The following is a 23,560-nucleotide window of genomic DNA, read 5'->3' on the forward strand; positions in this document are numbered from 1 at the left end:
TTCAAAATTGTTACCACAGTGAAGCATTTGAAAAACAGAACTACAGATGTGAGCTTGGTACAGCTTGGTTGATGCTAAATTGGATCAGCTGCATTTCTATTGCCATAAAATGTGTACGAGTATTTAAAAACTTACGGCCAGCAGTTTGTTTATATTAAAGTGTATCATGAAAACATGTTTAAAGGTCCTGAATTGCACAAACTTCTCGTGAGGTTTAAGCCATGTTAAAACTCTTCAAAACATACCTGAAGTTGTGTTTTGTTTCATTCAGACGTTTAAGTAACGCTTTATTTTTAGTGTCCACCTAGTTCCACCTTGTGACGTAATGAAGTGGTTCCGTATTTTTCGGACTATAAGGTCACCGGACTTTAAGGTGCAATATCAATAATGTTGAATTCTCTTATCTATTTTCATACATAAGCAAAACAAACAGACGACACTTGAGACTGATCCCTTAGCCCAGGTATACACCATCTATTGACAGATCGTGGCGCATGAGTAATAATGTGTTTAATGCAGCTTTGAGCACATTTGTTTATGTTTTACAGAAACAAAACTTAAAACCACTTGGCTAATTTGCATAAACTATAAGCGCTGAAAAAAACCCGCTCCTTGTGCGCTGATGTGGTCAGCTTCTGTCAGATTTACTCCACGAGGCTCCTGACTACAGTAGCTGTAATGCTCCGACAATACATCAAGTGGTGTGGCTTCGTAGCTTACCAAAGTCGTACTAAAACATTTTGACAGATTTTTGAGCGCCATGTACCACATAAAATCGGTTTGAGGTCAGTAAGCACAACCAGAATTAATACATAGGGTGCACCAGATTATAAGGCACAATGTCAATTTTTGAGAAAATTAAAGGATTTTAAGTGCCCTTATAGTCCGAAAAATATGGTAGTTTTCAAGTTTACAGCTACTTTTTACCTTTAGTTTAGTAGAGACTGGGACTTCCAGGCCTGAATTTATCCAATGTAAATTCATCCAAATGATTCTAATGAAGGTGTATGAAGTTGAAAAATACAGTGGAGCACTTGTTCCTGTATTACCACATGACGTCACAAGGTGGAACAGAGTGTTTTCTGTTTGAGAAGGACCCAGCCTAAATATGCAGGGTTTGTATGTTAAACATGTGTGAATGAAACCAAACACAACTCCAGGTCTGTTTGTGATGAGAAAACAACATTAGAGCATAGATCAGAAAATAGTGTAATATAGGCCCTTTAAATAAGTTGCCTCATCTATATTCGTTCCCTCTGTCACAGCTGGTAGTGTTGCTAGTGGTTAATTTGTCTCATGAATAATGGCCAACTGCAGTATTATTGAAGGAGGTAATTACAGGCTTTTAGCTATGTGCTTGTATCCCACTGGACAGCGTTGATTCATTCAGTCCCCCCGCAGAGAAAGTACAAAAATAGTCTCAAAAACAAACAACTCAGTCTAGATGTGGCATGTAACTTTAATGTTAGAAGCCTGTATTCACTCCAGTAATGTTTTGACTTCTACGTCACTATGAGCTGACATACTGTGAACTTATAAAACTTAAGAGTTTGTGTCAAGCTCAAAGGCTTTTGTTTCAACTGGACTTTGCACTTTCACTATTATGTGCAAAAAGAGGGAAAATCACCCAAAAAACAAATCTCCACTTTCTGTATTCCCACTGTTACACACAGACCATCTCAAAAAATTTGAATATCATGAAAAAAGTTCTATATATTTTGTCACTCATTTCAAAAAGTCAAGCCCATATATTACAGATTATTTCCACTTATTAGAATATCAGAATGCTGTTTTGTCTATATAATATATGGGTTTGACTTTATGAAATAAGTAACAAAAGATATTCAACTTTTTCCTTTAGATGGTTTGTATATACATATGTTCCGACAGCTTTAGGAGAGGCACATTCACTGCTACATGAACATATTCACATAGTGAGACTGGTGCATGTGGCAAACCTTCATGAACTGTTCCAATCTAGCATCACCAGTTATTCACATTCAACAGACTCAGAGGTGGGTAGATTAGCCAGAAAATTTACTCAGTAAAGAGTAATGTCACATCAGAATAATATTACTCAAGAAGAAAAAGCAGTGGTCGAAGAAATGACTCAAGTAAGTACTTAGGGAAACAACTGCTCAAGAGTAGTTAATATTAGTAATTGTAAGAGTAACTGTCAGGACATGTTAGAATTATAATTTGAAGTTAATGTAATTGGAAGGGCGAAACATTAAACAAAGAACTAATTCTGGTATTTTCAAAAGACAGACCACAACAATGAGAAAAAAATCAATCATATCTGAAGGAGAAGTATACAAATGTTCAAATCATTTAATATTGTCAACTTAAAACTTTTGTCACCTCCAATGGCGCCGCACTCCCCAACTTGACCTAGATTAAAAAAAAAAATTAAATTGTTATTTTGTATTAGGCTATATGTTTCATATTTTGTTTTAAAAATGAAAGTGTATCTGCACAGACATATTTTTAAACTGTTAAATGTGCTCATATCACTTTACTTGGCTCTATGGGAGAGCCTGAAGTTTTAAGAAAATGTGGCGTCATTACGTTGCTTCTGCCCATTACCTGAACTACGTCTTGGGGGTGAAGTGATCGGTCCTTACAAATGTTTATCACTAACCTGACCTATTGTGATTCAGCTGCTAGTTCTCTCCTGACTATCCCCAACTGATGGTGTGTACAAGCGGGAAGATTCCAAGCAAAATATTACTCAAGTAGGATTAAAAGTATGGTGTCTGAAAAGTATCATTTAATTTCTTTAACTTCACTCAAGTAAATGAAACTGAACAGTACCCACCTCTGTTCCAGACGAGCTTCACCAATTATTTACATTCAATGAGCATATCAAGCAGCTTTAATACTTCCAATCCTATTAGCAAAATGCACACCTGATTGTATATTACAGTGACTGCAAAAGGACTATAGCTTTACAAAATGAGACAAATTAACAATGATGCCTGGACATGGCTGTAAACCTGAGATCTGCTCTGGAAGTGTTTTCTTTTCTCTGATGATAGTATTCTATTTCTCTTCCGACATTTAAGGAGCAAAACTTTTTTCCCCCTTTTTAAAATTATATGTACGCTCTTTTGTGGTATGAATACTAGGGATGTAACGATATCCAAATTTCTCAGTACAATACTTATTGCGATATTTTTTAGAGGCTAACAAAATTGTGAATATGCTACTTTTTCATTCAAAAAGACCTTGACAAGCCTTTGGTTCTGTCATAAACCAAAGAGTTAAGATTTAAAAGTGCTTAATAAGTTATTTAATTGTGTAAATTGGATTGAAACAAAGCAAAGGATCATGGTCTATGCAGTTCCCTCTGTTTCTTTTATCTATTGCTGCAGCATAGCAATGGATTTAAGCAAAGACACTTGAGATTCGATATATTGTGATGGCCCACGATATTACTGAGAGAATTCTGACCAGGCCAGAAATTTTGAGGTCCCAGGGCAAGAAGCTTCACAAGGACCACCCCTGTAATATAAATTAATAGAAAGAGGGTCCAATTCTGAGCCCCTAAAACCCTGAGGCCCGGGACAAGAGACTCCTTTGTCTTCCCCCGTCTACAGCCCTGCTTTTGACGAAACCATATCACGATATTTTGGTTATTGTTACATCCCTAATGAATACGTAAATGTTTTCACAGTTTGCTGTCTGTAGCCCCTCCCCCCTCTGCGGACATGCCTGTAGCCCCGCCCACCCCCTCTGCGGACTGTCTGCAGCCCCGCCCCCTCTGCGGACGGCGTCGTCAACAGGCGAACTCCTCGAAGTTGCCTAGAGTCGGGTGACGAGGTAGCATGTTCGGCGTGAATCCGAGACTGTCCGAGTGACTCCGGAGTGTGTCACAGGTGCTCTGGAAATACCACAGAAAAGAGAAGGAGGGAGGGAAGGAGGAGGAAGAGAAGGAGAAGGGAGGAGGAAGAAGAGGTCAACCGGATTTAGGAAGAAAAGATGAGGAGGATAGAGGAGGGGGAGACAACGGGTGGACCAAAGTGGCGCAAACAAAAACAATGATAGCACAGTACATGACGGAGAAATATGTGATGTTACACAGAGATAAAAGAAAACGAGGGGAGGTGAGGGCAGATGAGTGGAAGGGAGAAATAGAGAGAGAGAGAAAGAAAAGAAGAGGAAAAGAAACAGCATATTTTAGTCCTGTGTAGATGTAGCACTTGTAATAGATACCTCTAGTGTTAAGTTGTACAGTGTGTCCAAAGCTATAACCACAGACAGTAGAAGAATAGTGGGCACTAAAAATATAAGATAGAGAGATACTTTGTGTATTTCATCATAGTTGGATATTGATTAACATTTGAATTTCCTTTGGGATCAATAAACAAAAACAACATTTATCAATCAACTGACACTGTGTTTTGGTTACACTGTTACTTAGGAAGATCAATGTTATACTAGAACCAGGGGAGAGTTAATGCCCAGATTGAATTACTAGTAGATATTTATAGTAGTATGCACCAGTATGGTATTAAATTTAAATATCACTAAGAAGGTGCTACAGCTTGATCAAATTACATAGATCAGATTTGAGCAACTTTGCAATTTTTGGATGAATACAAGATGCACATATAGTTGCAAAGTTAAAAGGAAACTCATTTTGTAAACACAAGATATATATTGTATGTTAAATACTATGCTGTGAAACATTCCAGGTAAAGCAGTAACATCTCCATGGAGACAGGCAGGCAATGTACCATCCACTATTTTGATTATATAGTGGATTATACATTAGGGGTGTAACGGTACCAAACCATTTCGGTACAGGACGTTCGGTTCGGTGCAGGGCTTTGCACGAGTGAGTATGTGCAGTTTGTGTGTGTTTACATTCCACCACTACGTGTGCAGCTACACGGAAGGCTCGGCTCTTTAATAATCTGTGATTGGGGTGGCGGTGTTTCCCACAGCGCTTTATAGTTAGGGCAGTCGCCTTGACAACAATTGCCCCCCCGCCTTGACTACGTCCCTCCGAAGCACATGAATCCTCACAAAACTACAGTCATTGCACCCCTTACCTCACTTTCATCTTTTGCTGGCACGGAGTGTCCGCCCCAGACAGACAATGTGGACAAGCTGTTTTTTCTGCCCAAAAATATGAAGACTGACTAAAACTTCATGCTGGACCTGTTACTGCTGCGCTTTACTTTCTGAAAAGTTTACTGTTTAAAAGGATTTTATTTTTTTTTATATTTCATAGATTTGTTGCTTATTTGAGAATATTTTATTAAACTTAATACATGCAGCACTTTGCATTTATTTTATTTTCCCATGTGTATAACGTTAAAACAAATTGTTCTTTTAATAAAAACACAAACAAGGATCAAATGGTTTTGCATTTTGTTCCCATACTGTACAGAACATCAACCGAACCGTGATCTCAAAACCGAGGTACGTACTGAACCATGATTTTTGTGTACCGTTACAACCCCTGTTAACATTTTTGGAGCAGGATTGATATTATATAAATCTTCACTTTCACAACATTTTCATTACATTTTAGGGGGTTGTTAACATTTTTTGGAACAGGATTGAAATAAAAAGTGCTTTGAGTTTGGTGCATCTTTGCTAACCCTTATTTTCCAAACATTGTAGCCATGTCTAAATACTCACCAGTCAAATGTTCTTTCACTGTCTGTGATCACATGCATTAGCCAATTAGCCCATTAGCAGCTTCAAAAATATATTGCAGCAATGTTTAACTTTGTGTAGGGCTTTTCTAAGGTGCACTACGCAACTTCTCTGGTAGAGGGTCCGCTACCTGCTTGTCTCCATGGAGATCTTATTGCTTATTGCATACTTGTTCCATAGTATGACATTAAACACATCCATCTAGCATTTACTCATTATGGGTGTTTCTGTTGCTCAAAAATAAAATAACGTTGTGAATAGGAGCGACTCTCCACAGATCTGAACTGTTAGTAGCTTAGTTTTGTAAGCTGCTTGTCTCCCTTGTGATAGATGCTGTAGGTTTAATCTATACTGTGGAACATTCCAGACAAAAGCAATAATATTTCCATGGAAACAAGCAGGTGGCGGACCCTCCACTAGAAATGTTACAAAGTGCATCTTAAACTCCAAGAATCCAACCAACTCGAGGCCACTAAATGCACACACACGGCGCACTAATCTACCCTGACCGTGATATTAAGAGCACAGTGCTGCAAAGATATCCGCCCTCTTTTTTTTTTTTTTTTAGTTTAGTCATGGTGTATGAGATGATATTAAGAATGTATGACAGAGAGGGACAGTATGGAGGGAGGCACTATTATCAATGGGGTGTGCTACCTGGGGGCATGATTAGGCGTGACACCAGGGCTGGTTGGGTTCTCTGGAAACTCCTGGAATAGACATGATGAAAAGAAAAGATGGGTGAGGGTGACTGGAATGAAAATAAAGCACAATGCAATGCTAGTATCAAAAAAACGGTAGGAGGGAGGAGGAGTGCGCGCGGCAGACACATCATTATAGCTCCAAGGGAATTTTCAGGTCCAATGAGGGGGTGGACGGAAAAAAACAAGATAAAAGTTACAGTAAGGAAAAGAATGGAAGCAGGACTGAATGAATGTCTAAGGCTCTGTTTCTATCAAGTATATAGTACAATTAATTCACACCAGTTGGAAATAGTGGCACAAGTAGGACCGTACTGAATCTGGTATCAACAAAATCTCTAATAATGCAGGTATCAGTATCGGAGAGTCCTCAAATTGATTGATCAAGCTGATACCAAACTGTCTCACCTGGTTATCTGAGTCTTATACCATGTACCAGTGGTCCCCAACCTTTTGAGGGCCTGGTTTAGAGAACTTTTTGAGACCTTGTTTAGACCTGGTTTATTCCTGGTTTTAGACTTGGTTTAGACCTGGTTTAGTCCTGGTTTAGACCTGATTAAATCCTGGTTTAGTCCTGGTTTAGTCCTGGTTTAGACCTGGTTTAGTCCTGGTTTAGACCTGGTTTAGACCTGGTTAAATCCTGGTTTTAGTCCTGGTTTAGCCCTGTCTTTAGACCTGGTTTAGTCCTGGTTTAGTCTTGGTTTTAAACCTAGTTTAGGCCTGGTTTAGACCTGGTTTAGTTCTGTCTTTAGACCTGGTTTAGTCCTGGGTTAGTCTTGGTTTTAGACCTGATTTAGACCTTATTTAGACTTGGTTTAGTCCTGGTTTTAGTTCTGGTTTAATCCTGTTTTCGTTCTGGTTTAAGTTCCGGTTTAGTTCTGTTACGCAAGAAGACACGGTCCAAGCGGCACACTGGCATATGAGAGGGGGTGTTCACAGTTTCGCAGCCCGGTACCAAATGACCCATGGTCTGGTACCGGTCTGCGGCCCAGGAGTTGGGACCCCTGCTATATACCATATAATGTTGTTTCCTCATCACAAACAGACCTGTAGTTGTGTTTTGTTTCATTCACACGTTTAACAAACCCTGTATGTGTTCTTCTCTCACTCAGAAAACACTTGGTTCCACCTTGTGATGTCATGTGGTAATACGGGAAGTGTTCCACTGTGTTTTTAAACTCCATGCACCTTCAGTGGAATCATTTGGATAATATCACTCCTGGAATTGCCAATCTCTACTGAATTTAATGTAAAAGGTAACTGTAACTTGAATATTATCACTATATGACATAACAAGGTGAAACAGAGCATTTTAACCTTTGGTGATGTAGACAGAATAATAATAAAGTGTTCCTCAAACATGTGTGAATGAAACAAAACACAACTCCAGGTATGTTTTCAAGGTGGTAACAACATTATACCATGGCTTATAGTCAATTTTGTGTAATATAGGACCTTTAACTTGTCACTAACACATGGTAAAATATGGCATCACTAAACATAGCTGATGGGGAAGCCACGTTTTAAACAAACTGAACAGTACCATACCTTGTGACAGAAACAGAGTTAAATGCGTAGGAATACATTTTTAAAAAGTGGATAAATGACCCTGAGAATACTGGATGGTTTTATTTAAAGAGGAAAATATGACATGAATGCACTATAGATAGAAATAGCACTATGCAAACCTTTATCCACTCTCTGAAACGCCTTAGCTTCACCTGTATATAATATCAACACCTCTCTGGACAATTGCGGGGCTTGTTGTTAAAACCTCCTCTTTTCAAAACAAAATCAACATTTTCTTTTAAAAGCTGAACCTCAGCTATCCAGAGTTACAGTCGAACCCCGGGGCTAGAGTTCATGCAAAAATAATGCATGCAGAAACAAACCCACAGCCTTTTCACTGCTGATATGGAAAATAGTGTCTTAGAGGCGCTCCGGGTGTGCACGTCAAAAGACTTATTGTATTTGATAAAAAAGTTTGGGTTCATTTGACATGTAAAAATGGATTCAGCCAAATGGAAATGTGGATTTGAGTGACTCAAAAAGCAACAGAAAAAGGCCTCTGTAATGGTTTGAACAAAACAGCACCAAAGGAGAAATGAATGCGTTTTTCTGAAGAATTTGTATGACATTGTGAGCTACAACTGGGATCAAGAACTACTGTCATGCAAATGCACATACTGTATTCAACAGACTCCGAGACAGGGCTGGAATTCAAACTCAAGAATTTCACCAGAGAACGAAACAAGCGTGACTTATGCATTATAGATTCCCGCTGGGTGATTGTGAACCCAAACGTAGACTATATGAGGTTTACAAAAGGACTTTCCATTGAATATTAAAGATGCACTGTGTATGTTTTCTGGTAGAAGGTCAACCACTTCGACTCCATATTGTTTTTTTTCCTAAAAAGATCTACAGTATGGCATTTAATTTAACTATTTCCATGGGGACAAGCAGGCCACATCACCACACTGCAAAAAACAAAATCTAGTCATGTTAAGATGGCTTGAATTAAAGTTTTATCATGATTTGAGTAAATTTCACTTGACAAGTAAAATGATCTACCAATGGAACAGGACTTTTTGTATTTAAAATATGAAAATACATCTTGCCACACTTAAAATATTAAAAACAACAACTTTTTGCACAAAATCAAATGTTGCTTGAATTAAGAAAAACAAACTGATTCCATTGGTAGATCATTTTACTTGTCAAGTTGAATCTACTCAAATAAAGTAAAATGTTCTTAATTTAAGTCATTTTAACTTGCCTATTTTATATTATTTTTTTCCAGTGTATGCCATGTTATAGGTCAGATCTGTGAAGAAGTGGACCTGCTCACAATGATAACGCATGTTTTTGAGGTAGTTTGTGAAATAAAAACTGCTGTAATTGAATAAATACAAGATATATTTGTTAGATGCCATACTGTGAAACATCCCAGGCAAAAGCAATAACATCACCATGGAGACAAGCAGGTGACAGGCCCTCCACCAGAAAAATTCAATATCATCCAGCTGCGGACACAAATGGGCTCGTGTTATGTGGGGTGGGGGCTCTGTTCCTCGTCACTGTCAACATCCGGCTCTCTCAACATCAACATCCGGATTAACAGCTTTTGACAGATAGTTCCGTTTTCTCAAAGACAAGTTTCAAAAAAACATTTAGTCAAAGAGTAAACGTTAGCAAACTAAGCCACGCAAGTCCAATTGCATCTTAATTAACTTGATCTACATTTAGGAGCTAGCACAGGCAGACTTAAAGGTTGTATAGAGGATTTTCCAAGGAATGAGAAATCCAGCGACTGTTTGTCGTTTTTCAAATGTTGCGCATGCGTGAAACCACCCCCCCTCCCCTACAGCTCCTACGTAGAAACGTCTCCTCCCACCTCCTCCTTACGCCAGAAACAGGTTTGTTTCTAGAAAACAAGTACTCATTGCTGCACATGACTTGTAAACAACTAACTACAGTGTTGGTTAGGCAAGGTGGAGAAGTGAGGAGCGGGGAGCAGAGCGGAGCGGGGAGCAGAGAGAGGAGAGGGGAGCGGTGTGCGGAGATTCCGTGCGCGGAGAAGAAGTGAGGAGCAGGGAGAAGAACGGAACGGGGAGCAGGGAGAGGAGAGGGGAGCAGTGCAGAGAAGGGTGCGCGGAGATTCAGTGCGAATGACCTAGCTACAACACGCAGCGGCAAGCAGGCTCTTTCTTTGCATTGAAAATTACGTTTTCAGACATAGGATATCGCATTCGTGTCCTGAAAAACGTTTGTCTAGCTCTTGGAAATAAAGTACGTTTTCATAATAAGCAGAAGTTTCCTGTCCAGGAGTAATTTGGCGACCAGTGTGTCAGTCTTTAGACCCTTCGTCTGCTTCAGTTGCGCCATCGCTGGAATGAATCTACAAGAATCACCTTAGTTTGGCTTCGCTGCTTTTCCCCTTGTCTTCTTCTTTCAGCGACCTCAAAAACGGACTTTCTTTTGCGGCTAACTGCTCGTAGATTCTTCTCTGCCATTGCAACAAACTTTGTGCGAACTGCGAGGAAGACATAGGTCAAAAAAGCCGCTAAGAACTGTTGCGTTGGTGGAGTAAACAGCGTCTGTGCGGCTTGCGTCTGTGGACTGCGTGACAGGCGTACGTAAACCACGTAATGGCAGCGTGCAGGCAAGTCAGTTACGCTAGAATCGTAGGGAGTTTGATTGACAGCCTATCAGCTAACAGATAACGAGGCAGTCTCGTTATCTATTGGCAAATGTTTAGCCCCACCACGTCCAGAGTTGATGAATTTTTATTCTCTTTTTTTTGGTCATCATAATTACAAGGGTACTGCATTTCTATAATGCTATCATTGACAATTTGAAACAAAAAAAATCCTTCATACAACCTTTAAACTAGCATCAAACTAGTTTGTCGAGTAAACATCCTTGCTGTTGCATGGCTATAGAAGATTTAGCCTAATACGTTTTTATACAGTGTAGATCAGGCATGTCCAAACTAAGGCCTGTGGGCCAAATGTGGCTCTCAAACAAATTTTTCTTGGCCCTCAGGCTCCCAGGTAAATTGGTCCAAATTGACTTGCATCAATTAAAAATTTACTTTTTACGGCAAGTTTTTTGAAAATCTACCTTGATAAAGCTGATATTTAATATTTAGTATGTGGTTTTAAGAATGAATAAAGACTGATGGCTCACTCTAACGTGTTAAACATGCACAGTAATGAGCACCAGTCTATAGCCCTCGATCAGCCCTCTGCTTCGTCTGTTTAGATATGTGGCCTTTGATGAAAAAGGTTTGGACACCGCTGGTCTAGAGAGAGAAACAGGAGGGGAAAGAGAGAGAGGAATAGTGAGTGCGGGGGGAGGGAGAGATATGTAGACTACAACACCATCATTTCAGAGAGGCTCGATGGTGTTGGCTATTTATTTCAACAACATTAACTGAGAAGTGTTCTTATATGTTGGCTGTATCACTGATAGCGCTGCTGTTTCATCTTAATTGTATCCGAATCCGATAATAACATTAGTGACACACATTCGGTAGCAGCTAATCTCATGTTATCTCGTATATTAACAGCTAGCCAGAAGAAACCTACGTGTTATACAGTTTACCACCAAAACGAAGCATCACATCCACCAATGTTACTGTATATGGCTGTTATTTCCAGCTAACCCGATCACATCTAACTTAACAATTGTATTGTAGTAATATTAGCTACATCGTAAAATAATGGACAAAAACTGTAACTACAAACTGTATAACACGTAGCTTTCTTCTGGCTAGCTGTTAATATACGAGATAACATGAGATTAGCTGCTACTGAATGCGTGTCACTAATGTTAGTATAAAATTCAGATACAATTAAGATGAAACAGCAGCGATATCAGTGATACAGACAACATAAGAACACTTCTCAATAAAGAATCTCGGACTTCCAGTCATTGCGCGATGCATACTGGGAAGGATTTTCTGAAAAAGTGAGCATCAAACCGCCATGTCTGTTTTCCCAGTGGGATGCGTCTATTGAAAATCCCGATCCCTCGCCCCACCTTGGTTACAAATTTGGTTACGAAAAGTCAATGCCAAAGCAAAAGGTACCAGCTGTTCACCAAGAAACAGCTTCCACTGCAAAGCGACCAAGACTTAATGTTGCTGTAAAGCCACAAGAACAAGAAAGTGCAGCTCAGCCTGTTTGTCTTCTGCACCTCTCGCTTCACAAACGGGATCCCACTTTGATGGTGCTCCACATACAAAATGTTCGCTGCAAACTTGGGATGATTTAGGCACTCAAAGGTTTCCTTTTTCGTCCTTCCCGTGGATCAATACTGCCCATCGCCTTCGCCTTCCATTGGGAAGGGAAACAGTTTGAACAGAGGGTTGCAGTCACACACATCTGATTCCCTTTTGCATTTATGGAGTTTGCAAGCACATGTCTCCAGCCGTTTTCCGGTGTTAGGACATCCAACAACCACACAATTATGATGTCCGAATCCCTAAACTAAAATATGACAATATGAGAACCAGAAACAAAAGCGATATGTTTCAAAAGACTAGAAAAGATCGGCTTTGTCAATAGATGCATCCCACTGGGAAAACAAACATAGTTGTTTGATTGAATGATTGATTGATTGATTGCATTTATATAGATACCCAAAGTGCTTTACAGTTCATTATTCAGTCACTCCACATTCAGTGGTGGTAAACTACTATTGTAACCACAGCTGCCCTGGAGCAGACCGACAGATCATCGGCCCCTCCGACCACCACCATTAACTCACACACACACACCACTTTCATACTAGGCAATGTGGGTAAAGTGTCTTGCCTAAGGACACAACGATAGTTTTTGCCACTGGTGCCCCACTGTTTGATGCTCACTTTTTCGGAAAATCCTTCCCAGTATGCACTGCGCAATGACCGGAAGTCTGAGATTCATGATGCATGTATTAAGACGAAACAGCAGCTATATCAGTGATATAGCCAACATAAGAACACTTCTCAATTAATGTTGTTGAAATAAATAGCCAACTTAGTCACTGCCATATGAAAAATTCCTGGTCAAATAACATTATACCCAAGAATGCCCAGTGGGTGTTCTTGTATCATGATGGAAACGCCCTGGCCGCAGCTGGAACCTTCTCACAGTGCACCTTTAACTATACAGTATTATTATTATAAATTGATATTGAAGGATTATAGACATTTACTAATAATATAACCCAAACCCATTCAGAGTAATGGCCTGAAAGGGGTTTTTGATTCAGCAGTGTGCAGTGAACATTTTGCTGATTGGAGATATTTAGAGGTGCATTTGTGTAATAAATAATTGAATGGTCTCAGTGTGAAGTCAGAGAATGCGCTGCGGGCTGTAGCTGAGCCCTGCCTCTCCCACACACTGTTTAAGCACAGGGTAAAAAGCATTGATTTACTGTGTGCTAAAACCCTGCTAAAGTCTGAATTCTACTGGAGACAGCAAAAGTGAGCCGTGAAAGTCTGTTTATAAACGTGGAGACCTCATTAATCTCTGCAGCTGTTTGCTTATTAGGTTGCTACTTGAATCTCAATTACATTACGCAGTGTTCTCTTCTTTTGTAATGTTGTGTCATGCAGTGAAATGGTTGTGTAGAGGATACGGGTCAGAACCTCAAATGCATAAAGGCAGCATGTGACTTGACATGTGATTAAAGAGGAAAATAATTGGGGGTGGAATTTATTGTTCATGCACCATGCACACGGAAAACAAAACACTTAATGAACAAAAACAAGACCAGAAACAAGTGGAGATTCAGCCCACTGGTGTCACATAATTATATGAGAGAAAGATAAGCCATGCATTGTATTTAAAAACAAAAAAGAAGCTTGTATTAATATTTATGTTGTGTGGCTGTAATCTACGAAAAGTGTAAATGGAAAGTTGGAGGTGTAATTGGATATTCTGTTCTCTCTGGTGCTGTTTAATAAAGGGCTCATATTACGCTGCTTTCTGATCTACGTTATAATCTTGTTTCCTCATCACAAATTTACCTGGAGTTGTGTTTTGTTTCATTCACACATGTTTAACACACAAACCCTGCATATTTAGGCTGTGTTTATATGACAATGGTTTGAATAGAAGATGCAAAAATGGCATTGAGTCTTCACTTTTTATTCCGCATTCAGACAAGCGTTTTCGGTAAGGAAATCTGTGTGCATACAGTGACCCAAAAGTGTGTGGAATTTGAATGGGTATTCGCCTAAAAGTAACAAAATACTGTAATGCATTGCTTTTTGCTGTAACGTAGTAATGTAAGGCATTACAAGGAAAAAAATGTAATATTTTACTCTGTACAAATGTCAGTAACGCGTGTTACAATGCTTTTTTAACCTGGATTGAAGTGGTGGGTTTTTCTTCATACAAATTCGCTAAAATCACCACAATAACAGCAGCGGTGAAACGCCGGAGACGCGCCTGCATAGACCGTCGGGTGACCGTGAGCAAAAGGACCAGCGCAGAACTCCGTGCTCCACGGGGCTAACCGCAGCTGACGCCCGATCGCACCTTGCAGACATCCTGTTCCATGGACTTGGGGTTCTCTCAGGGGCGGTCCTAGATTCCAAGTTCTAGTCCAAGATTAGACCTAGTTTAGTCCTGGTTTAGTCCTGGTTTAGTTCTGGTTTAGTCCTGGTTCAGTGCTGGTTTAGTCCTGGTTTAGTCCCGGTTTAGTCCTGGTTTAGTTCTGGTTCAGTCCGGGTTCAGCTCTGGTTCAGTTTTGGTTTAGACCTTGTTTAGTCCTGGTTCAGTCCATATACGGCGCAAAAGTTCAGCATCTTCGCAGTTATTTTGGTGAGAGTAACTTAAAAGTAATGCAATAGTAATGTAATGCCTTACATTTTAAATGTTGTAATATTGTAATGTAACGAATTACTTTGAAATGACAGTAACAAGTCATAAATAACACATTACAGTTTTAAAGTAACTTGCCTAACAGTGCGTAACATGAGTAGATATGACCAGAGTTTTGCGCCTTGAGCTGTGTAAACGGAAACAGCGGAGCGTATTCAACTTTTCCACTCTGGAGGATGGTTCAGATTTTTGCATTTTTAAGCCCCAAAATGTCGTCACCATCTAAACAAAAGGCACTTCCAATAAAATATTTTGTCATTTTTACCCACAAGCATTCTCATGTAACCAGGGCCTTAGGCTGAGTTCTTCTCTCAAACAGAAAACACATTTTTAAACTCCACACACCTTCACTAGAATCATTTGGATTATTTCCGCCCTGGAATTTCGAATCTCTACTGAACAAAAGGTAACAGTTAACTTGAAAACTTGTGTGAATGAAACAAAACTCAACTCCAGGTCTGTTTTTGAGGAGCTAACACCATTATAACATATCTTAAAGCTCACAAAAATGTATTCAGTGTAACATAGGACCTTTAAAGCCTATAGCAGGAGTGAGTGAGCAGACCCTTTAAAAGTGCCTGTAGCCTCGGGGAGCTGTACAGATGCCACATTCACAATCAGCACACATTCAGAGGGGAAGTTACCAGATTGTCGCTCTGGCAACGCTGTGGACGCTTCTTCCGCAAAAACGAGCCCAAGACCTTATCCTTGAACACCTGCAAAAAAAAACATCATACAAACTGTAAAAGGGGACTGTTATTATTATTATTCTGCACTCTTCTCTCTTCTCTTTTAATGCTCATTCTAAGATGATTATTTATGTTTTGATTGGTTTGTATTATGATTGAAATATATTTCTTATTCTGGAAAATGCTTTGAATGAAAGTTTAACCCAAACTTCAAGCACTGTCTTTGAATCTATGATTTTTTTGATATTGAGATCATTTTTATGTCATTTAGTGTCATCATGATACTAAAATTTCAAGCTCAATTTTGATACTAAGGAAGAGACTTGACACTCAATACTGATTTTAATACCACGGTGATAATAAAAACACTCTTTCTTAAGACAATAGAATGTTCTTTTCAACATTCAATCATAGTACTTTTTAAAATTATTGTCATGTGGTCTTATATCTGTGTAATCTCTCAGTCATCAAGTACAGCAGGTTTCATAGTGATCCATGGGCACATATGGTCTTATACTTGTTCTGATACAGCTCAGGTATCTAGGTCTAATACTAATTTTAGTAGCGATGAGTATCTGATTTGAATTCTGTCTATGTTTTAGATGATTAAAAAAAGTATTTTAATATGTGGAATTAGGGTTGTGAAAAGGATTGAGATGAGTATCTGATTTTCAATCTTTTTCACAACCCTAATTCCACATATTAAGAGCATCACAAAAATAGTTTTTTATCACCTAAAAAAGTAGCCAGAGTCTGCCCCATTCTCTCTCAGGCTAACACAGACACACTGATGCATGCTTTTATCACCTGCTCTATAGACTACTGTAAAACCTTGCTCTCTAGTTTTCACAAAGAGAACATTTCAGAATGAAACAACAAAAATTAGCAGCGCGTGTCCTTTCTAAGACCAAAGCCTGGGCCCACATTACACTGGTTTTAAAATCACTGCATTGGCACCCTGTGTGTTTCAGACTCAATTTGAAGGTTCTTTCAAATAGTAAACAAGACAAAGCCTGCAGACTTCCTCTCAAATTGCATTTAATGAGTGACTATGTTTCAATCAGAACTAAACAGTTGTAATGTGGGCCTGGCCTTTGATTTTAGACAGAATGTGCTGCTAAATTTTGTTACTTTAATTGGTCTTTTTCTCCTAGCCTAGCTCCGGTGATGTACACATACCTACACTTCTTTTTATTAAGATTCTTTTAATGGTCCTAATAATCTTGGACTTTCTAATCTTTCAGAATTGCTTTTACTGAACAAACCTAAAATACTACAATTGTATCTTTACCTCATACAAGTAATCAAATATTTCCAGAATCGTCAGCACACTGGCTCCGATGAACAGTCCCATCTGTCCTCCGATGTCCCCTGGAACAGAGAGATGGCCGGATAAGGGCAGTACACTGATGGCGATGTGGTGTGTCAAAGCATTTCTGCACTCTGTCACTTGTAGTCCTCTATCAGTACCATTTATCTGAGAGGAGCTATCACAAATGTCCATCGTGAACTCAAACTGATCAAACCTGACCCGGCTGTCCTTGTGTCTGATTATGAAAATGTCTGCTGTCTGTTTTACAACTTCAAACAGAATCAGCTAAGGGAAAGTGTGACAAAGCATTTTCAGGATCATGCAAAGGGCAACTGGCAATTTCCAGCCACTGTGAACCTTACAATCAGAAATTCTTACCGAGAAGCCCCGCAATTTCGTAGGCTTTCTTCTGCTCGATCTTCTCATAATTAAGCGCCTCGAAGAAGATGTCCAGAACTAGTATGTTGTCCCTGGGAATGGGAAATACCAACATGCTTTCAGATTCTAGACAAGAAACTCTTTTTTATGTGAACCTTTTTCATTACTGTTACATTGAAGGTGAACGATGGAGACCGAAGATATGCTATCATACCATTACTGCTTAAAAATAAAACCATATTATTGTCGAATATGTGCATTTATTAAGTACTTCAGTAACATTTTTATACTTAGCTGAAAACTTTTTAAGAAGCCTCCTGCACGCTGTCTCACTCTGTTCACTTATATTGATACTTTGCATTGATCACGCTGGGGGGTATCTCTATGATGGAATGTTCACCACTTACCATGGTGACACAAAATAGTCTGAAAACTCAAGAAAATACGTTTAAGCAATACATTTTCAGGAGCCTGTGATGAATAAGAAGTGGCAAATGTTCATGGTCCTGTTGAAATGGCAAAGGAGAAAATCAATTTGTCAACTGGAGAAAAAATTATTTAGTCGATTATGTTTCGCAGATCATCCAAGTTGCTTCTTCAGTTCTGATCAGAATGCTGGTGGGTACTTCCTTATATCTGTCTGCAGGAAGGAGCTAACTATAGTGAAACTACTCTGAAACTAACACACCTACTTGTTTATAGTTTCTGTTAGTTAGGCCTATTGAACTGCACTGAGAGTGGGGTCATATTTAGCATAAGCATTTAATTTGGAGTTATTTGGACATTACAACACAGGGCTCAAGTGGTGCCTACAAGCAAAGAGCGAGATAGGAGAAACAAGAACAAGTGCAGAAAGCCCTCTCTGTCTGTGGATATCCAAAATGGGCTTTAATAAAACAAAGAGAGCTAAAAAACATGACAACAGAGAATCAGAACCCAGGACAAACAGCGAAACTATTTCTTACATGGCTGGTGTTTCTAAAAAACAACAGAGGATTTTCAGACATGAGATCCCAGTATATTTCAAACCTACAGACACTTTAAGACAGAAAATGGTCCACCCAAAGGACAAAACACCAGAGCAATGTGGTCTACTCCATTCAGTGTAGTGAAGACTGCAGTGAGCACTACATTGGAGAAACAAAACAGCTATTTCACAAGAGGATGTACCAACACAGACGAGAGAGCAATAGTAGTCCTCAGTCTGCTGTAGATCTCCATCTAAAAGCCACGGGCCACTGCTTTGAGGATAGTGAGGTACAGATCTGAGCCTGAGAAAAGAATTGGTTTGAAAGGGGAGTTAAAGAAGCTATTTTTGTTAAGAAAGAGAATCCTTCTCTAAACAGAAATGGGGGACTCAGACACCATCTATCTCCTATTTATAATTCCATCCTCAAACCTAAATCAAAACAAACAAGAGAAAAATAGCTGTAGCCAGGTCAGGCCCAGAGGTGTGAAAGCTCCATTATGGCCTTGAATGGTTATGCTAAATATGACCCCACTCTTAGTGTACGTCAATAGGCCTAACTAACTTACAGAAACTGTAAACAAGTAGATGTGTTAGTAGTGAGTAGTTTTATTATAAGTTAGCTCCTCCTACAGACAGATATAAGGAAGTATCCACCAGCGTTCTGACCAGAACTGAAGAAGCAGCTTGGATGATCTGTGAAACGTATTCGACCAAAAAAACTTTGTCCAGTTGACAAATTGCATTTCTCCTTTGCCATCGATTCTACCTGGACGACTAAGGGATTTTTCACATGTCTTGTTTAAGTGTTTGATTTTCAACATAAACGGTTACAATGACTGTTGTTTAATAGCACAAATCAGTTCATGCTCCAGCTCAGCTCCAGCTAAATCAGCTCTTTCTGGTCAAATTGTGTTCAAATAAAGCTCAGATTAAAGTCTAACAGAGCTTCTGACAGAGTAGTTAGCATCACACCCCCCGGGAATTTTTATGGTATCAGCTGCAGAGTATCAATAATTTTAGGAACTGCCCCCCTTATAAGTCATCAGTCACATAAATGAAAAAAATATATTCACAATTAGACCCCAAATTAACTGACATATTGTACATAATTGTCTTTGCATCAATCTATCATGAGTTTACCACTCTTGGAAGCACTTGCATAATAATTCCAAAAATATAAACATTATTATCTACATTAATACTGACATTTCATTTTCTCACAAGTGTTCACATAAACCTCCCTCATTTTGTACACAATTGGAAGAGACCATTAACTCAGTAAAGTGGAAATCCAAGGGTAATTGAGCATACATACCATAGCTTTTATAAAAATTACTCAATTATTATTATGAAGCAATTGTGTATGCAAACATATTTCGTTTCTGTTCATGCAGTCAGTGCTTTCGTGAGCCTCTCCTGTTGCATTTAAATGAGCATTCAAAGGTCTTTACATCAAGCATTAATTTACCCATCTATTAAAGTGACACAGAGGACCATAAGGCAGCCAGTACAATTGATTAACATGTAATTTCAATTTACTGCTGCTCACTAGAGAAATACATTCATTTAACTACTGGGTTATTCTGAAAGGAGGACTATTGCCCCTTGATTATTTTGGCTCTGGTTCAGTGTGCACTATGTTACTTTTCTGATGGAGGGTCCGCTACATGCGTGTCTCCATGGAGATATTATTGCTTTGCCAGGAATGTTCTGCAATATGACATTAAACATATCTATCTTCCATATATTGTAGTGCTAAAAAATACCTATTCATTCTTGAGTGGGCTTGCCTCAGTCTTCACAGATCTGACCTGTAAATTGGTTTGGTGGTGGTGTCAGTAGCTTGTCTTCATGGAGATAGATACGTTTAATCTGATCCTGTGTGGAATATTCCAGGCAAAGTATTGACATCTCCATGGAGACAAGCAGGAGGTGGCTCTCCATCAGAAAAGTTACTTAGTGCACATTTAAGTTTACAGAGCTCCTGCAGCTGCCGTCACGCAAACCCCACACTGGCAGTAGCAGCACAGACAATTCCCATAGAAACTAACTGCGCGGGTCGTAATGAACAAACTTTATGGTTGTTTCAGAGATGGTGGATTATTATTGCACACCGGGACGTACACATTACCAAGGGTAGGCGAAAGCCTGAGCCTTTCACTGGATTTACAAAGCGCCAGATCGATGGTAGAAGAGGATTTCTGCAGCTAAACAGGCTATTAGCTAATCAAGTAGGGATGTAACAATAACAGAAATATTGTGATATCGTATCATCAAAGGTCTCACAGTAATACATGGACAAGATATCAAATTTCAAGTCTCTTTGCTGAAATAGTTATGGTGCAGCAATAGCTAAAAAAAACAGAGGGAACTACATAGACCATGATCCTTTGCTCCATTTCAGTGCAGACTACATGAAGGAATGACTGTTCTTAGCACATTTAAATCGTATTAAGTCTTGTCAAGGCATTTTAAGAGAAAAAAGTAGCATATTCACAGTTTTGGTAGTCTCCACAAAATATCACAAGAAATATTGTACCGTGAGATGTATATCATGAAAATATCATACCGAGAGATTTGGATATCATTACATCCCTATAATCAAGCTGTGCATTAATTAAGCTACAAATGTATTCTTGCATCAATACTGTTTTTTTATTATTTGCTTTTATCTACAGATAAAAAAAAAAAAAAAGGATGGAGGGCGCTTATGGCTCCATGGACCCTGTTTCCAATTTAATATACACTCTTTCTGTAACTGCAGCCTTATCAGTGTGGTCTTAAAATGATCATATTAACCTGCTCTATATGATCCCAGTGTTTTTATTTTTCTATTTTCTCCTTAAATAAATTCCTATTCCTAAAATGGAAGTCAGCTCCAAATTCGCTCCTATCTCTGCTGGCAGCGTGAGTTTCATTTGACTGGAGCCGAACATTATGGGTGACGTCACACTCCCTTAGTCCACTTCTTTACACAGTCTATGGTTGTTTTTTAGCATCATAGTCTACTTATTAGGCACTGTCACTACCACTGCCAATATGGTGTCCCTGTGAAATCACATGGGTGCAGGAGCTCTATTCAAAATGAGCAAATGTATTTTTGAAAGATTTCCCTTTAGAGTGGCAATGAGCCCAGGGTGTCCACATATGTTTGAGCAGTACATAACAAAGCCTCAAATCTACATTATATCTATTAATCTGACTGCTGGATACTTACCCAATGTACTGCTCAGTTTTGTTGAATTTCTTAGCCAGATATTTAGCGGAGGCCTTACTGGGGATCTTAACCATGGACAGCTCCTTGCCATAGCGCGTCATGTTGCAGGGGGTCTCACACACACAGTAATCGTTGTCTTTCTCAACCAAAAAGTCTGCGGAGGATCAAAGTCATTCAAATATAGTCTCACATCAAAGCTTGGCTAAATATACCACAACAGAACTAAAAATGCTGCCATCGTTCACTTTCCATGACTAGATTTCAAGAGGAAACTATGGGATCTATTTGGTATCAGTGAAGCATAAGGAGAACATCACAAATCTTCATAATGTTTTATCATTTGGGTTTATTATTCTCAGCTCAGCATTGTCCCAGAGTAGAGTTGAATCAAGTTAATGGCACGGAAATATAATTACAAAGTATGAGAGAGTCATGTCATAAACCCCAGCACATTTGAATAAAGATGTAATAGTGAAAATATTATAAAATGTTTTGTGTAACGAGTGGGCTTACCCAAAGCAGGATCAGCACAGTTTTTGTATTGCTCTGGAGTGCACACCATGGATGTACCTGTTAAACACAAGAGTCACTGTCAATATGAGAAGTCATCTGCAAATATTAAACTACACTAATATTGGCACCTTTGGCAAAACGAGAAGGCAGATACAATTTGTTTCTATCTTACTTCAAGGTGCACGGCGCAACTTTTCTAGTAGAGGACCCACTACCTAAGGGTTATTACGGGTGTTTCTATAGCTCAAAAACACAATAACTTCCTCTGTGAATAGGGCCGAGTCGCCACAGATCCAAATTGTAATGAAGCATTGTGCTGTAACTTGCTTGTCCTTGTGATGGATAAGTCTAATATAATAGAATACTGTGGAACATTCTAGACAAAGCAATAATATCTCCACGGAGACAAGCAGGTGGCAGACCCTCCACTAAAAATGTTATGCAGTGCACCTTTTTATAGTCAGTGTTGCAATATGGGAAGTCATCTGCACATAGTAGACTACACTAATACTGGAACAAAATGAGAAGACAGATCCAACTTGTTCTTATACTTTTAGAAGTTGTACTCTTTAAAACACATTTTAAATATAGATGGAACTGGAACTGTTTCCATCTTGCTCTGACACACAGAAGGGTTGTACTTAATAGTCAGTGTTACAATATGGGAAGTCATCTGCATATAGATCCTTTAAAATCCTGCATCATCAGAATGTTTAAAATTCTGTAATGGAGGCAACTGAAGCCAAAGTGAAGCAGACATAATATATTTTCAGTAATTAACTGATTAACAGATCTAAAAACTAATAGTTTTATGACATTATGACAAAACAACAACCATTTTGAACTTCCTTGGTACACATATTAATTCACATATTAGCTAATTTGCTTCTCTGTTTTAAGAAGGATGGAAAAATAACATTTTCTAACCTCAAAGTAAAAGTATAATTTATAATGAAACATGTAATATATCTGTACATGAATAGAAAAACTTTCTGTAAGGATTTGTCTAGTAAAAAAATCTGTATTTGTCAAAAATGCTAAATATCTATCATAATCTCTTCTTACAAAATACAATTATAAATGTTTTCAAACCATGCCCTGACGTCACTTACATATATATGAGTATTTTTTTTCCCCTACATTTTTCATATTTTGTGAAGTTAATCCCAGTTTTCCCACTGAAATCATATTATGTTCCACTTCACTTTTGCCTCTACTTGCCTCCATTCTGGAATTTAAAATGTTTTTGTTTACACGTTTTTAAAGGGTCTATGGTAGACTACATGAATATTGGCACCATTGGCACAAAATGAGAAGACAGATACAACTTGTTCTTATACTTTTAGAAGTTGTACTATTTAAAATATGTTATAAATACAGATGGAACTGGATGTTTCCTTCTTGCTCTGACATACAAAGTGGTTGTTACTTGGGGTTAAAAATATATATGAATTACAGCTAGAGAACGACAGATGCCTTTGTGTCAGAAAGTCAAAAAATGCATTTGTATCAGAGGTGCCATTATGCCATATATGTAGGTGTATGTAAATAGACAGTCTGTTCATAATTTGCTTCTATTGATGCGTTTCAGATGATATCCCAGCATTCTATAGGCCAATAATATAAACACAGATTATGAATAAACAAACGATTTACTACATAAGACATAAACAGAGAGTGTGCATATTGTAACAGTGACTAGCAGATGTTAAGGTTGCATCAAGATCTA

General features: G+C 38.7%; 1 protein-coding gene across 1 annotated transcript in view; it reads right to left on the minus strand.

The window, feature by feature from the left end:
* Positions 1-3,778: 3,778 nt before the first annotated feature.
* asic1c (acid-sensing (proton-gated) ion channel 1c) overlaps positions 3,779-23,560 on the minus strand; it is a 190,210-nt gene continuing 170,428 nt past the window's right edge. The window contains exons 6-11 of the mRNA XM_020924216.2: positions 21,832-21,888; positions 21,319-21,472; positions 17,132-17,223; positions 16,733-16,812; positions 15,397-15,468; positions 3,779-3,883 (exon numbers count right to left, since the gene is read on the minus strand). Of these exons, the coding sequence (XP_020779875.1) occupies positions 3,779-3,883; positions 15,397-15,468; positions 16,733-16,812; positions 17,132-17,223; positions 21,319-21,472; positions 21,832-21,888 (560 nt within the window). The remainder of the gene's footprint in view (positions 3,884-15,396; positions 15,469-16,732; positions 16,813-17,131; positions 17,224-21,318; positions 21,473-21,831; positions 21,889-23,560) is intronic.

This window comes from Boleophthalmus pectinirostris, unplaced genomic scaffold (genome assembly GCF_026225935.1).
Source record: "Boleophthalmus pectinirostris isolate CB_2022bp ecotype Guang Dong unplaced genomic scaffold, ASM2622593v1 HiC_scaffold_16, whole genome shotgun sequence".
NCBI lineage: Eukaryota > Metazoa > Chordata > Actinopteri > Gobiiformes > Gobiidae > Boleophthalmus > Boleophthalmus pectinirostris.